This window comes from Sciurus vulgaris (genome assembly GCF_902686455.1).
Source record: "Sciurus vulgaris genome assembly, chromosome: 7".
NCBI classification, from domain to species: Eukaryota; Metazoa; Chordata; class Mammalia; order Rodentia; family Sciuridae; genus Sciurus; species Sciurus vulgaris.
Window position 1 is genome coordinate 40,360,953 of NC_136467.1, and position 16,539 is coordinate 40,377,491.

Genomic DNA, 16,539 nt, shown 5'->3' on the forward strand with positions numbered 1-16,539 from the left:
GCTTTGGGGATGTCTGATATGTCCCCTAAAAATGGAGAAAAACTATTCTAGTTGACACTATTGTGCAGAGGTCCAAGCATTAAAGTGAAAGATTTCAACTATGTGTCTAGAACATACATTTTATAAACATGGCAAAATGTATTTTCTTGAGTATGACAAGTAAAAGGGTCTTTCCTGTTCTAAGAGATTACTGAATTCATGTAGAGAAATGCTTTCATGCTATTAAAATGACTGCAAATTTTATTTGTTAAACTCTGGCAGTTACTAACAATTCAGAAGATTGACCTGTTCGACACATGTTGCCTGTGAACAACTTGAATTGTTCTTGACAGTGCAGTTTAGTAAAAATGAAGATAAAACCATGTACTCAGATTTGTTAACTCTATCCTCATGAATGATTAGTTGTTAAGATGGGTCATGAATATTGTTCATAATCCACCAAGGCATAAATATTTGCCTGTAGGTATCAAAGCTGCAGAGAAATAAGTAAAATAAGAATTTATGGCCAGGCATGGTGGAGACCAGCCTGTACAACAGAGCAAGACCCTATCTCAAAAGCAAGCAAAAACTCAACAGAGGCTGGGGAAGGTGGTGCACCCTATAATTGCAGCTTGGGAGGTTGAGGTAGGTTGAGGTAGGAGAAGTGCAAGTTCAAACCCAGCCTCAGCAACTGAGACTATAAGCAACTTAGCAAGACCCTGTCTCTAAATAAAATGTAAAAAGAGCTGAGGATATGGGATCAGAGGTTAAATACCTCTGGGCTCAACCCCCAGTAACAAAAAAAAAAAAAAAAAAAAAAAAAAAAGTGGAACCTAGCTGGGTGCAGTGGTGCACAACTATAAACCTAGCAGCTCGGGAGGTGAGGCAGGAGAATCTCAAGTTCATAGCCAGCCTAAGCAACTTAATGAAACCCTGTCTCAAACTCAAAAATTTTTAAAACAGGACTGGGAATGTTGCTCAGTGGTTAAGCACCCTTGGGTTCAGTCCCTGGTATCATAAAACAATAACAAAAAAAGAGTTTATGAATACAATAAAATAAATATGTACATAATTTTTAAAAGAAAAAAATTAGAAACTTACTTGAAAAGATTTTTTTTAAAATGTAAGTTTGATTTCTAAGGAGAAAAATGAAATTGATTTCTAAAGAATGATCTCCTAAGGCATATTAGCCAAATTAAAAATAAACTGATGGGGTTTTAAATGAGTAAAAAATGAGAGTAATAACTCTAGAGAAGCTAACTTCCTTGAGTGTAATCTTAAACATAAAAATGGCTAATATTACATTTTTTTCTGGTACCTACAGTGAAGATGTTTGGTTCTCAGTTTTTTGTTGTTTTTTCCTGTGGTGGGGACTAAACCCAGGGTTTTATGCATACAAGCAAGCACTCTACCAACTGAGCTATATCCCCAGCCCCTAGTTCTCAGTTTAAATTACCTTTCTGTTCACCCTAGTTTAATGCAACAGTAATTCTAAAAATGACTACAATGTGGAAGGTACTTGCTTAAGTTTTGCTACTGTAATGCACCACATGATAATAATCATTAAAAACGACGAAGTGAAAATATTAACCTATTCATAATTTATAGCTAAAATGAAGAAAGAACATTGTTAGAAGTATAAATCTAAAGAATAAATATGTATGTATGTATTTAGCACAGAAAAAAATAGCACATAGTTGTATACAAAAACAAGCTAGGATAGTTTATCAGAGTGTATTTCAATGAGCGCATACACTATTTAAGACTTATAAGATTCAATGTGTGCTGCATTCTTCTGAAATCCCTCCTCCTCACCTTCTATCTTCTATTTTTACTAATGGAAAAGATACCTTTGGGACCAGGCCCCCTAGGCTGACCTTCAAGCAAAAATCATCCCAATATAAAAAATTTTATCTTAGTCATTAATATCATTTTTATGCATTAAAAGAAAGTTAAGACCAGTCAATAGACAATGCTCCTTTATCAGTGTCCCCTTGTGTTATGATTTAGATCTTTTCCCCAAATCTCAAGTGTTAAAGACTTAGTCCCCATTGCAGCAATGTTCACAGATGGGGCTTTTAGGAAATTACTGGATAATGAGGAGTTTAACCTCAGCAGTAAATCAATCCATTTGATGGATTAATTAGTTTGAATGAATGAACAGGGAGGAGGTGAAAACTATAGGCTGGTGAGGCAAGGCTAGAGGAAGTATGTCATTGGGGGTGTGGCCTTGGAGACTATATCTTGTCCCTGGTTCCTTCCCCTCTCTTTCTCCTTCTGCTTCCGGGTGGCCATGTACTGAGCAATTTTCCTTTTCCATGCCCTTGCTCCATGATGTTGTGCTTCACCTCAGGTCCAAAGCAATAGAACCAACCAACCATGGACTGAAATCTCTGAAATTGTGAGTCAAAATAAATCTTTCTTCCTGTAAGTTCTTCTTGTCAGATATTTTGGTCACAACAATAAAAAGCTGACTAACATATCATGGTTCTTTCCCACATACCTCATGTCTCCAAACTTCTTGCTGATGGCTGTCCCCACATTGCTGAAAGCTGCCGTTGCCTTCTGCCCTGCATGGCTCAAGGTTTCATGCGTTTTCTTGTAGCTAGAACCAAAAGGGATCCAGGGTAAGCAACACAATTTTTCTATATGATCTTCCATAAAACGTTCACCTTTCTTCTCTCTTCTTACTTTGAAAATTCACTCTCCTAAACAGACTTAGGAAAAAGATGATCCACACAAGTCATTGTTTCTTTGACTATTTGGGGATGATGAGCTGACTGCTGTTCATCAGTAGGAAAGTCCAGAAGAATGTACATATAGAAATACAGGGTCATGTGTGCAGATCTTTCATTGTAAATGCTGGAACTGCTCAGAGAGCAGAGAACTATTTCTAAAGAAATAAATTAATGCTATGAAGAGACTTTTCAGTGACAGTGCTAGCCACCAAAGTAACAGAAATTAGAAAGTATAGATTTTTATGGGAAGTTTGGCATATATTGCTAATTTGGGTAAAATTAACCAGAAAAAGGCAAAATACTAGTAGTTATCTTATTTTTCTAATGTTTCAAGTTGGGAATAATAAGGGCACAAAATCTGATGACAATATGGTGATTTTTATCAAAATAGATCTCTGAAGACAGTAAGTACTGCGACTACTCATTTCTAAGCCTGTTGCCCCATGAGACTGACAACTTGAAAGCAGGGAAGCCATTCATCTTTGTGTCCTCAATATTGGGCAGAATTTACAGTAGAAACTCAACAAATACTAGATGAATGGACAACATAAAAGAGGACACTCCTCTGTGGCTCCAAATAAGGAGTAATAATGGCAATAGGAATAGATAACAGAAACAGAATGGACACACTTGACAGGAAACTATGAGTGAGAAAATATGAACCAGACAAAAACACTGTCCTGAGGTTCTGAGCATGAATGACAGGAAGAACAGTGGCGCTTTCCATAAGGCTGAGAAATTTCTAAGAGTTCATTAACAAAGTGAGAAATAAAAGATACATAACTTGAGGACTATAAAGAAATCAGCAAAATTTTGCATAGATTTTTTTTAAAAAATTCATTCATAGAGTGTATTTAATGTATTCTTCCAATTTATTGTGTTACTGTAAAAGTTCCTCCAAAGCTACCAGAAGCTTGTATATGGCACCATTGAGAAAACTGCATCAGATGAAATCAGCTGCAAGGAACTTGCCCTTCTCTCCACTCCTTCCATCCCCTTTAAGTTATTCAATCCCAAATACAAGACACAACTCTAGCAAATGCATTAAAACATGCCCCTTGGTCTTCCCTAAGACTGAAAATCTCTATCGTATTCTATTATTTTCTTTTTGTTATCAGGATAGAGTGAGTCTTTTACATAATAGCATATATCATTTATTACACAATGCCTGTTTTTCAGGATGTTTAAAAACTGTTATCTAGATCATGAAACCAAATAATTTACTGACAGACATTTCCTACCAAACATGGGAAGATCAAGGGAACAAGGGACAAAAAAAAAAAATCTGTTGACTAGGAGGTAATTTGTGTGTCTGGAGAGGACTGTGCTTGTGGACACAGAAGGGGAACCCCAGATGGCACTGTGTAGGTCTTGCAGCAAATGAGAAGGGAGAAGGTGAGAGAGATGAACAGTTTTGAGGAAGTTTGTCTCTGCAAATGTCCAAAAATATCATCTTATTGAAATTATAATTCTATTTGTACATTTTACTACAGGATTGTAGGTTTTAACTATGGAAAAATAAATTGTGACCAGGTGAAACCATGGAATTTCAGGTACTTTCCAAATGAAATATTAAAATACAACTTGTTATTAATGATAAGGTAATTAACTAACACTGTTGATGATCAGAAATAAAAACATCAATCATTATTACAAGATTTTAGGTGCAATCTTGAAATGGAATGTGCAGAGAATTCTTCAGAAGAATCATGCTACTAAATAGGTCTCCACAGTCCTAAACACTTGGATTAACTAGGCTCAGAAACAACCTTTAAAAGCAAAATTTAAATATAGTGGATTTAGATTTATTTACAAAAGAATAAAAAAAAATCTGTAATTCCTATCAGTTACGTTTTTACAATGTTGACAGTTTTCACAAAGTAATAATTGGGCTATAAAACCAAGTCTATGAAAATGTATTAAAAATGAAATTGATATATCTTGGAAGTAAGTAAAACGCAGTATTATATGGAAATTAAGCATTTTCTTTATGGACTAGGATTCAGAATTGGGCCCAGTTCAGGACTCTTTCTACTGATAGCACAATTCTGAAAAATATCAAGGGATATTTGTTTTTAAGCAAGTTTTTCATGTATATTGGCAAGGAAATAGAACAACCCATTAGATACACATATAGGAGACCAGCATCATCTTTAAACTTCTATTTCATTCATCTTCCTCATCCAACCCATCAGGAAACCCTGTTGGTGCATTTCAGCTTTCAAAGGAAATCCAGAATCTGTTTCCGCATCACCTCCAAGGCCTTTACCATAGTTCAGGCTAACACCATCATTCTCTCTGGGCTCCAACTTGCCTCCCTTCTTCTACCTTCATCTCCCTCTAGTCCCTTCTCAATGCAGCCACCAGAGAACTCCATTAAAACATTAATCAGACATTGATTGTCTGCTCAAACCCCTGCACTGGGACTGAGTGTGGTGGCATGTGTTATAATCCTCACAACTCAGGAGGCTGAGGCAGGAGCATGGCAAGTTCCAGGTCAGCTTCAGCAAATTAGTGAGGTCCTAAGCAACTTAGATCTGTTTCAAAATAAAAAAATAAAAAATAAAAAGGATTAGGGATATAGCTCAGTGATAAAACACTCCTGGGTTCAATCCCCAGTACCAAACAAACAAACACCTGGCTCATCTCACTCACAGTAAAAAGTCAAAGTTCACATATGCAGGCCTTTGGTGGCCCTATACGACCATGCCACCAGCTCAGTTCTCCCTCTTGCTCTTACTCCCTCACCCCACTTCAGCCACCCTGACCTCCTTGACGTTCCTGGAACACGCCAGGCCCTGTCCTACTTTCTTAGGGCTTCTGCTCTAGCTGTTGTGCTTTGTGATGCCATCAAACTTGGAAAGAAAAAGGTTCTGTTGTTTTATAAATGCCCCACTTGGAAGGATCAAAAAGACCTGCAACCTTTCTGTGTCCAATCAGAGCCAGAGGGCTTGAGACCTTAGTCAAGTGAGTGACAGCGGGATGAAACTGAGCTCCAGGGGTAAAGAGGAAACAGGGGTTGAAAAGAGGATTAGGAAAAGGTGAGGGAGAAAGTCTATTGGTCAGCGACCCCACATTGACTTTGACCTGAAAGGTGACTCAAGGAAAAAGTGAAGAAACAGTCTGCAGTAACTGTGGCCTTCACAGGCTGCAGGGACTGGCTACTAGTCAGAGAATTCCTTCTCATGCTGGTCTTACATTCCTTCAGAATCTCTTGCAATTAGACCCAGTGTTTAATTTTCTTGTAAGTTGTTCTACCTAGGTTAACATTACGTATTTGATGTGACTTTGAATTTTGGGATAACAAGTATCTTTTGAGCACTCCTGCATGTATGTGTCATTCTGAATTTGATGGCTTGATTTAAAAATAGCCAGAAAGAAGATCAGATTGTAAGCAATAAGCCGTAGCAACATTGTATCTTAAACACCCTTCTTCAGCAGAATGGAAGGTGGGTATACACACAGATCTGATTACTTTTATGTGCTATTCCTGACACTTATGCCCTGCAATGAAAAATGAATCTATTTCTATATGAAATTTTAATGTTGCATTGCAGCCTTTATAGTTCAGTGGTGTTAAGGAAATGACTTTAGGACTCCTGATTTCTGAGAATTATTTAATGTCAGATCTGAAGGGCACTAGAGATCTTCAGATTACAGATGATGACAAGGCAGGGAAGAGGGCCAGGACTTGTCCTTCCTCCAGAATGTCTTATTGCCTTGGAGGTGAATGACATTTGAAGGTGAGTTAGGTCACCTTTCTAGAACTCAAGTGTTCATGGGGAAAATACTGTATTTCAAGAATTCTAAGATGCACTTTTTTTTTTTTCACATTTTTCCTCTTTTCCCTTAGGCTAACCATCACATTTCTCATAAACAGTTTGCAGTCATTTTCCATGCGTGCCTAGAAATCAACAATGGAGAGACAGATTTCAAGGGGCTAAGCAATGAGAGGGAGTTTTAGGTGGGGAAGTGATTACCAATGTTAAAGTAACCAGAGACCCATGAGAAATAGGCCATTGGGTTCGGTGTACTCAAAAGGTCCAAGGAGCACCACTCACATCAAAGTCTAAGTGAAGGAAACCTCAGAGGTAGAGTATTGTACCTCGGAATCCTATGTGGAGTCCCAATTGAACTTGATCTTAAAATCGAATAAGTAGCATATATCCCCATCCAGAAGAAAGAAGCCCGAGTCTTGAGAGAAGACCTTTCTATCAGGTCACTCAAAGAAGCTGGCCTACTTGCATTTCACTCTTTACTAGGCCACAGAATCTGGCACAGAATTTGTAGAACTGCCACTTGAAATTGTTTTTCAACCCTAACATAAAGAACTGTGTTTAATAATGATCAAATAATGAAAAGCCACTTAAATACTAACCTTCTGCCTGACTCAACAACCTTATATTTTAAATGGAAACAGGACTTCACATCTTAGATTACTGGCATCTTTAAATGCAGATTATACCATGTATGACTTACATAAAAAGAAAAATGAAGAATCAGAACATGTTTTCCTTAAGTAAAAGTGAAAGGCTTACGATATCCTCAGGTTGATGTCAATGTGTGTTAGATGGTGGAAAGTTTGTGAGTCTGTGTGGGAAGCCATCCTTATCTAGCAGAATCAGATTAGTTGAGCCTCATGGCATAGAGGTCTGACTTCCTGCAACTGGCAGATAGGGAAGTCTGTTCCAGATTGCCGGGGGGCAGGGGCGTAATATGGTGCTGTGGGAGTGGTTCTCTGTCTGTTTGTGCAATAGTCCCCCTAAGAAAGGCTCCCCTAAGATGCTGTGGGAGTGGTTCTCTGTCTGCTTGTGCAATAGTCCCCCTAAGAAAGGCTCCCCTACTCCACTCTATCCTGTTCATTGCAGAAGAAGCTCCTCCTGGTTTTGGCCCCCTTTTCCTGTTGTTATAAATAAGAGAGAGTTGGACTACTCCATGACGTCAGAGGGCAGAAGTGGCATGGCCAGACCTGCCACACCCCCTCTCATTTATAAAGAGTGTTGGCTCTTGTGTTTTTATTGATTAGATAAGTTTATGGGTAATTGATTGATTTATAGCTAACATCATCCTCCAGGAGTTAACCCTTTCCTCTCCATGCGGGACATTGCAGAGAGACTACCACAAGTCTGTGCTTCAAAAAATCTGCTCTACGTCTCTCCTTGTGTCCACAGTCTCCTTTGCACAGCCCTTTCAAAACCCCTCCATTGTGTTGCAATCCTGGTCTTCCAGTCTCTCTCTGTGATCTGCCTGAACTTTCTGGGAGTTCATCTTGTTCATCTTCACTCTATCTCCAGTGCCTGAATTAACCAGAGCAAGACACTGGAAGGAGATGAGAGTTCAGTTCAATTCACGGCCTTCCCTTCAGTTGCAAAGCCAGGAGGATTTGGTATGAAGTTCCTAACCATGGAGATCTCAGGTGCTCTAAAGCCACTACAGCAAAGCACAACTCTTTGGGGACCTGTGCTTCCCATGAAGGCTCTAATCTGGCCTAGGAAAGAACGATTCTTTGGCAAAGGTTTAATATGTGGCAATGGTGCCTACCACTTATTATTTCATATGCACTAATTCAGCTAAGAATATTCACTGGCAGATTTCTTGTTTGTTTGTTTGTTTGTTTGTTTGTTTCAAGTACGAGTTAACTTCCTATTTTTCAAAGAAACTCAATAGGAGTATAGCCTTTACTTTTCCAATATCCAGTTTGGCTGGAATGGAAAGAATTTAACAAGGGCAGGTTACTCATTTGGCCAGTGCACAGGGCATCTGTACTGGATTCCTTGGGGGGATCATTTTCTGCAAGCTAAATAAGTAAAAATCATTCTATTATAGAGGTACTTTGCATTAGACAGAGGGGAGTGAAGGGAGGTGAGAGGTATAGGGACAGAAAGGGTAGTAAAATGAATTGGACATGATTATCTATGTGTATATACGATTACACGACCAGTGTAACTCTACATCATGTACAACCAGAAGAATGAGCAGTTATACTCCATTCATGCATGATGTGTCAAAATGAATTCTACTGTCATGTATAACTAATTAGAGCAAATAAAAAACATTTTATTGACTTAGAAGAAAAAATTTAAAAATTGAACAGTCTTTTTACAAGAAGATATTTCATAGCATCAATATATTTCCTATTATGAGATTTAAAATACAGCATTCCTTGAATGGCTGAATATGAAATATTTCACCAAGGGTACAAAAAATATTTAGGATTATTTCCTTCCAAAGGTTATCTAAATGTATTATCAAAACATAAAGTTACCACTTGTATCTAGAAAAAAAGAAATCAGCTTCCTGCCTTGTATAATACAATGACAATGTAAAGGTAAGAGGAATGAACAACCGTGTGAGAGACTGGGTATGTACATTCTTTTAAATTAGGTCTTTAATCTTCACTGGTACTTCCGAACTCAACAGTGCTGCAGTGGGCTCTTCATAAAAAGAGATAATAATCATTTCTGACCATAATGGCCTGGATGTCTTGGAAGCACAACATCAAAGAATAAATAAGTCATAAACTAAACTTCGGTTTCCATGCACCATGCACCTCTTAAATGCTGCATGTTAGGCTTTTACTCCTCTTTATGTAGGATGAAGCTCTTAAGCTTTTCAAAAGATGGAATAGTATAAATTCTGTTCTAAAACCTTCAGCCCTCTATAGACCTACCATGTGGTCTGTGGTACAACTCAGTGGCTTATCAGTGGGAGAATTTCACGGTTTCACAAAGCAGAACACTGAATAAATAAATGAAGCACATGGGTTTGCAGAGCCACCACAAGGTTGTATTTCCTGATTCTGACTTCTTTTATCTACTAGCATGATTCAGTCTCTTCCCTTTCTTCACTCTAAAGTCACTTACCTCCCTCATCCCCCTCCCCACTCCCCTGCCCCATGAAGCCTAAAGCCAACATAAAAAGGAAGCAGAAAACAAAGAGTAAGGGCATTTGGGTATATTCTTAGATTCTCTCAAATCTAGGTACATTAAAAACTGACAAGAACAACAACAAACCCCACACACAGATGAGCCCTTGACCTGCTCCTGGGTCCCTGGAATCTTTCTACAAAGGGGATAATTTGAGTTGGCTGTGTAATTATTCCTACTTATCGGGTCCTATTGCAATTTGAATCCTACTGCAGAGTAAAATATGCCAAGATCTTTCATTAACATACCATAGATTTTCTTTTCATTATAAATCAAACTAAATAGGTCATGATTGCTTAATCAGTATGCAAAGTATTGCCTTTGGGAATCACACACATCCTCTGACAGCTGAAATTCTTTTTAGTGCTGTGAAATCTAATTCTACCCCATCTGACCCGACCACAGTTCATCATTCCCTCATGTCCAATTTTTCATCAGATGAACTGTAGATCTTTCCTGGAATGGGCATCATGAACACTAACAGAGCCAGAATTTAATTAATTCTGTGGAAATAGATTTTATTTTCCTTCCTCCCAACCCAGGATTAAGACCTTTCTCCTCCTTTCAGCAGCCAAGGAAAGAGGGTTGGAGAAAGACCTCTTGAAATTATGTGTTGACATACTTCCACCTCCTCCTTAAGAAAGGGAGCAAGTCTTCCCTGCATAGGAAAGTTTGCTTCATTCTTAAAGGCTAATGAGCCCAAGATCTTCTGGATCTCTTGGGTAATCTCTGCAGGGGCAGGGGAGTCGCTCTGTAGTAAGGCAGTTGCCTTGCATGTGCAGAGCCCTGGATTATTACAAGCACCACAAACATTAACTGATTAATCATCTCTGAGGAAATCTTATGAAACCTTATAGTATTCAAGGACACCTGCTGACAATTCCCCAGTAGCCACATCTGTCTGCCTCTGACTCTCCCTGAGTCATCCTCCCAGTATACAAACTTGCCTGTCTACTGGGTAGTGCAGACTCTACACAGCCATGACAAGATTTCCCCTCCAGACCTGCTTCCCAGTCTTGCTCACACAGCAGACAATCACCACATGCCTGGAAAATGCCAGACTCTATTCTTCATGCTTTACAAATATGAACTCATTGAGTTCTCACTCACTGCCTATCAGCTAGATACTGGCACGATCTCATTTCCCAGATACAGTGAGTTCTAGGTGTGAACCCAAGCAATGTAGTCTGTAACCCACGAACTTAACCACAATACTGTGCTTCCATTGCAGTAAACATACAATATTCACCCAGTAGCCCAAGCCAAAATCTCAGAGAGTTATTTTTGATCCCTGTGTTTTTCTCACTGTCCACCACTGGGAAGTTCTGTTAGACTGACCTCCAAATTCCATCCCCTCTCTACCTGTGACTCTCCCTCACATCCTCACCCTTGTGATCTACTACAGTGATCTCATAAATGATTTTCAAGTTTCCACAATCTACATTACACAAAGTAACCAGAGTGATCTTTTTAAGAGGGGAATTGAAACTGGTCACTCCTGCCTCAAACCATTCAATAGCACCCAAAGTCCTCAGAACAAAATCCCCCCTTCTTGTCATGGCCTGGAAGCCTCCAAGCCTGTGACCTCACTTCCTCTCACTACATTATAGACACAAGAAATTTCCTTTGGCTCCTGAAATTATCAAAGCTAGTTTTCACCTCGGAGTCTTTGCAGCAACTTTTCCTCTGTCTGAAAGCTCACCCCTCATTCATTGTAAGACTGAATTTTTCTTTTGCACTCAGTCTCAGCTTGAAGTAAACTCCTAGGACAGGATTCCCCTGCCTGGGTCTCCAGCACAGCAACTTCTACCTATTCCTCCAAGTCACCCTCTATGATTTTTCTCAAGTATTTTCCAGTATTCCTCATTTTTATTAACTGAATTACTTGTTTCTTGCTCCATTCCCTTTCAACACTCAATGAGACTAGGAATCTTGTCCATCTTTGTTGAATTCTATTATCTTGTGGACTAGAATAGGCCCCAGGTAGTAATGCCCTATTAGATATCTACTAGATAGTGTGAACACTTGTTGGATAAATGACTGGTTATGACCCTTTCAGTGACTTTCTATTGCCTGTAGGCAAAGAATAACTAACTCTATCAACAGGTGCCACAAGATCCTGTAGAGCAAGCCCTGATCCTCCACTCTATCTCAGTTAGCACTAATTAACTGGATGTTCCTCAGGACGAACAGTCTTCTTTCCTACCTGGGTCTTTACCAGGCTATGCTGCCCCCAGGAGACTCCATTGTCCCCATTGGCCTGTCTATATCCTGACTCTTCCTTCAGAGCTCTGCTTAAACATCGCCTACCTATGGAAACCTTCCCCAAGATCCAGGCCAGGCTCAGTCTCTTCCTTACAATCCCTTAATACTCTGTATTCCTTCATCTCATTTTTCACACTTGCCATTTGATATGTGAAAACAAAACAAAATTCTGTCTTTATGATTACATGGGGTAAGTTCCATAACCTCAGGGAATAAATATGCTCTCTCCTGCCAACAAAAAGCTTTACACTAAGTAAGTAGCCGGCTACAATACCAATTTATTTTTCAGATACTGAAAAACACAAATCACAAAACACTCCCCTGTGGGAGTAGGCCAGAAGTCTTCCTTGAACTTGCCTATTCTAATTCCACACCCCAGGACTCATATGCATCTCTCCCCTCCATGCCCACATCAGATGCAGGGTAAATTTCACATACTGGCTGCTTGGATACTCCCTGCTCCGTTCAGCAACAGAACAGCCCTGCCCTCCATTTGAATACCTTATTCTTGCAGTGATTAGTAAGCCAAGGGGAAAGATACTTCCTACTTCTTATACCCCAGAGGAAAGTTCAGATTGGTATGACATAATCTGAACTGAAATAAATGCAAAGACAACAAAATCCAGGGAATTGGAAATGGTTCCACCCACACTTCAGGGCCATTAATTGGTATTGGCTGCCAAGGTGCAAAGATGGAGACACCAACTACTGACAGATAAGCTTATTTAACTTGGTGCCTACTCAACTGTGTTTTTTAGGAGGCTGTTCATCTGGTATTACAATCCGGTACTTAAAGCTGGTACACATCAGTGCGTGGTTTCTCACCCCCTTCCATAATTGCTCCTGTAGAGCAATCCCTGATCCTCCCCTCTATCTCAGTTAGCACTAATTAACTGGATGTTAATTAATGTGTTAATTAGTAACAGGTTGGTTAGCCTCTGAGATAAAATTATGGTCTCCCAGGTTCCATCCTGTCCTACTCTAGGATGTGCCCTGAACCCATCTGGATAAATCATTGGGCACATAAGCACAGAATCCTAGAGGTTGGTTAGGTTATGTTACAGGGGCAGAAAAATATTCTCCTTTCGCATAGAAACCAAAGGCACAACACCAAGGAGACCTCAGACTCTTTTCAGATGCAACTTCTCTAAGAACCAGAATGCAAAATTAGCCCCTAGCAAAACTGAAATGATTGTTATCATGGTACCTCTTCCCACTACCAGGTCTCTCTAGGCCCAGGAGAAAAGTTCTGCAAAGAGAAAAGTTGATTCCCACATAGGTATAAGGAGTCATGATCTTTACCTTCTAATGAGTGATACTAGGGAAGAACATGCATAACTCAAAAGCAAAGATCTCTTGATGGGTGAAACTCAGGATTAAAGCTAAATCTACGGATAGGAAGCCTTTTAGATCTCCCCACTAGCCCCTTATCCTTAAAACACAAAAATAAGAAAAATATCACTTCACATATGTGAGAACACTTTTAACATTTGGTTCAAGACACTTGACAAAACAAAATATTTTAAATCATTAGGAAACTATCACCATAAACATTTCACATAATTTAAAAAGTAAGTCAATGAAAACATGATTATAGAATAACCAAGGTTACTGGTCCTTTGCTTAAGACAAGACAAGGCACAGCAAATCCAAAAACATTCTGTTGTTCTAAGTACAGCTTTAAATATTCTTTAGAAGACTCATGAAAAGTATATCCTGAAAGATGAGAGGCCCAAGGTTTTCTTTTCTTCCTTCCTTCCTTTCTTTCATGTGTGCCTGTGTGTGTTGCTGGGGATTGAATCGAGGGGTGCTTACCACTGAGCTACATCCTTAGTCCTTTTTATTTTTTAATTTGAGTCAGGATCTCACTAAGTTGCCAAGGATGGCCGCAAGCTTGTGACCCTCCTGGTCTCACTCTACCAAGTTTCTGGGATTGCAGGCAAGTGTCAGAGCACCCAGCACAGGTTTTCCTTTAAAATTAATTTCCAAAAAGTCTGTACAAAAACTGTCAACCATGTTTGATAGTAAATGAAAATACATAGTGAGTGTGGAAGGAGGATAGAAGAAATAAGGATTGCTAGAAAGAAGACCAACAGGGAAGGAAAAGAAACTGTCAATTTAAATCTAAGAACTTTCCTCTTCAAGCTTATTTTCCTCCAGGCCTGAATTCTTAAAATGCCCTTGAATCTTAGAGTCCTGGGAGTCTACATGATTAATGCCTACACACTTTGCTAGGCCAGTGTATTTTCTTTAGACTAAATAAAGCAAAGGAAAAATATTGTCAGAGACTTATGATATGGGGATATGCCAAACATTATTAACTAGATGATGTTAACCTGGCAATCCTGGAAGAACCAGACCATTGTCACCTGTCCTGTGCTCCATGATTAAGAGAATTAAGTTCACCAATCTCGTGTCACCCCCAGCGGCTTCTCGTGTTTACCGTTTTAAAGGTTTCCTCTAAATAGAAAAGCCCAAGACCCCCAAGGTTCATCTTGCTCTGAAGCACACGTATCCTGCTCTATTGCTTGCTTTCCTAAATAAATCTGTTCATGCCTCTTTTGACATGTCCTGAAACACTTTTTGTGGCTAAGTCAAGAATCTGCTGGTCTGGGCTTAAATTCTCTTCTCCCTGCTGGGGGCCTTCCTTGGTCGCCTACCTAGTGACAAGTGTCCAGTATTCTAAGAAAAAAATACTGACCCACTTATAATTTTCATGAAAAAATAAACATATATATATTTTAAAAAATGTTTAAAACATATAGTAAAAACATTTAAACTATAAAGTTCCATGAAAGTAATCTGAACAAAATGAGTTTTAGTCAAAAGTTTTTGTTCCTTTAATCTCTTTCATAGAGTTTCTTTCCCATGCAACATGGGAAAGGCTCTTTATTTTGTTATAAGCACCAAACCAGCCTTGTAGGAGAAACATAATGAGCCTTGTAGGAGAAACAAAACCCCCAGAAGATGGTGAGATAGTGCCTCTCCACATTTTTAAACCCAACCCATGGAAGTCATACTCACGCAGTAGTGGTCTGCATGTCATGCCAGCTTTTGCTGAAGTTCTGCTTTAATTCATTCATCAGGTTCATGCCGAGTTTTTGTTTGATCTCAACCAGATGCCTTTCTTTCGCTGACAAAACTTGTCGTAATGTTGTAATTTCGTCTTCTAGCTACAGGTAGGAGGAAAAATGACGGGGCAAAACATTAGACAGATGAAAAGCATATTTCCAAAGACTACGGTGCTCCAGAGCAGCATTTGGAGCCTAATGTCACTATCTCATGTGTGGCTGTCCCAATCACATTCTGTACAGATGAGAGAGTCTCAAAGCAAAAACCACAAAGAGAAATTTTTAGTTTTAACGATTATAAAAGTAATGAATACTCCATGAAATAAAGTTCAGATTTCACAGCACAATATAAATTGGAAAATAAATCACGTATAACCTAGTAGGAAATAGCAGACCATTCTTTGGTTCTTTCCTTCCTTTCTCTCTCCCTTCCTTAACAATGACGATGGTATTGAACCCAGGTCTTTGCACACGCTAAGCACTCGCTCTACCACTGAGTGACACTACATCCTCAACCTATTTTTTGGTTTCTAACTGCTATTGATTTGAATGTTCCCTTTAAAACTAACTCAAGTTGAAATTTAATTTCCATTATAACAATGTTAGGAGGTGGTGAGACCACTAAGGTGATAATACCATCACACAGAAGTGGATTAATTACTTTAGGAGTAGGCTCCTGATAAAACAATGTTGTACTTTAGATATGAGGTGTCCACCAAAAAAACTCATGTGTAAGACAATACAAGAAAGTTTAGAAGCGAAAAGATTGGATTTTGAGAGCCTTAACCTAATGAGTGCATTAATCCACTTGAATGGATTAACTGGGTGGTGACTGTAGGCAGGTAGGGTGTGGATGGAGCAGATGGGTTGCTGGGGGTGTACCTTTGGGGTTTATATTTTGCTGCTGGTGACTGAGAGTTCTCTCTGTCCTTATGGCCATATCCTGAACTGCCCTCCTTCTCCACACTCTTCCTCCATGATGTTCTGCCTCGCCTCAGGGCCCAAAACAATGAAGTTGGTCCATCTATGGACCGAAACCTCTGAAACCATGAGTACCAAATAAACTTTTGCTCCTCTAAAATTGTTCTTGTCAGGTCTTTTGGTCACAGCAATGAAAAAGCTGACTAAGATAAAGGTTAAATACTGATGCCATCCTCTATCTTGTGCACTTCCACTTGGCCTTTTCCCATGTTATCATGCAGCATGAAGGCCCTCACCAGATGCCAGCACCATGCTCTTGAACTTCCTGGCCTCCAGAACTGTGAGCCAACTAAACTGCATATAGTTTACATGGTCTGTGTTATTCTGCTATGACAGCAGAAATCAGATTAAGACACTAATCTTCCAAATATTTTTCTAAAGTTGTATATGAATATAATTTTTGAACAAAAATTAGTTTTGCACTATATACTCTATTTTAAAAAAACAACTCCCAACGTTGCTAGTCAGTATTGCTTATTTTTTGTCAACCCCATGTATTGCTGCAGGTAAGGATATGGCAAACACTGTGGTTTACCAAGCTAGTGCTTTAAGGAAAGGAGAATATATAGACCAGTGTGT

General features: G+C 39.1%; 1 protein-coding gene across 4 annotated transcripts in view; it reads right to left on the reverse strand.

The window, feature by feature from the left end:
- The window catches only part of TPD52L1 (TPD52 like 1), an 89,796-nt gene that overhangs the window by 12,116 nt on the left and 61,141 nt on the right, over window positions 1-16,539 (reverse strand). For all 4 annotated transcript variants that reach the window (XM_079148276.1, XM_079148278.1, XM_079148277.1 and 1 more), the window contains exons 3-4: window positions 14,933-15,081; window positions 2,483-2,584 (exon numbers count right to left, since the gene is read on the reverse strand). In XM_079148276.1, coding sequence (XP_079004402.1) covers window positions 2,483-2,584; window positions 14,933-15,081 — 251 coding nt within the window. The remainder of the gene's footprint in view (window positions 1-2,482; window positions 2,585-14,932; window positions 15,082-16,539) is intronic.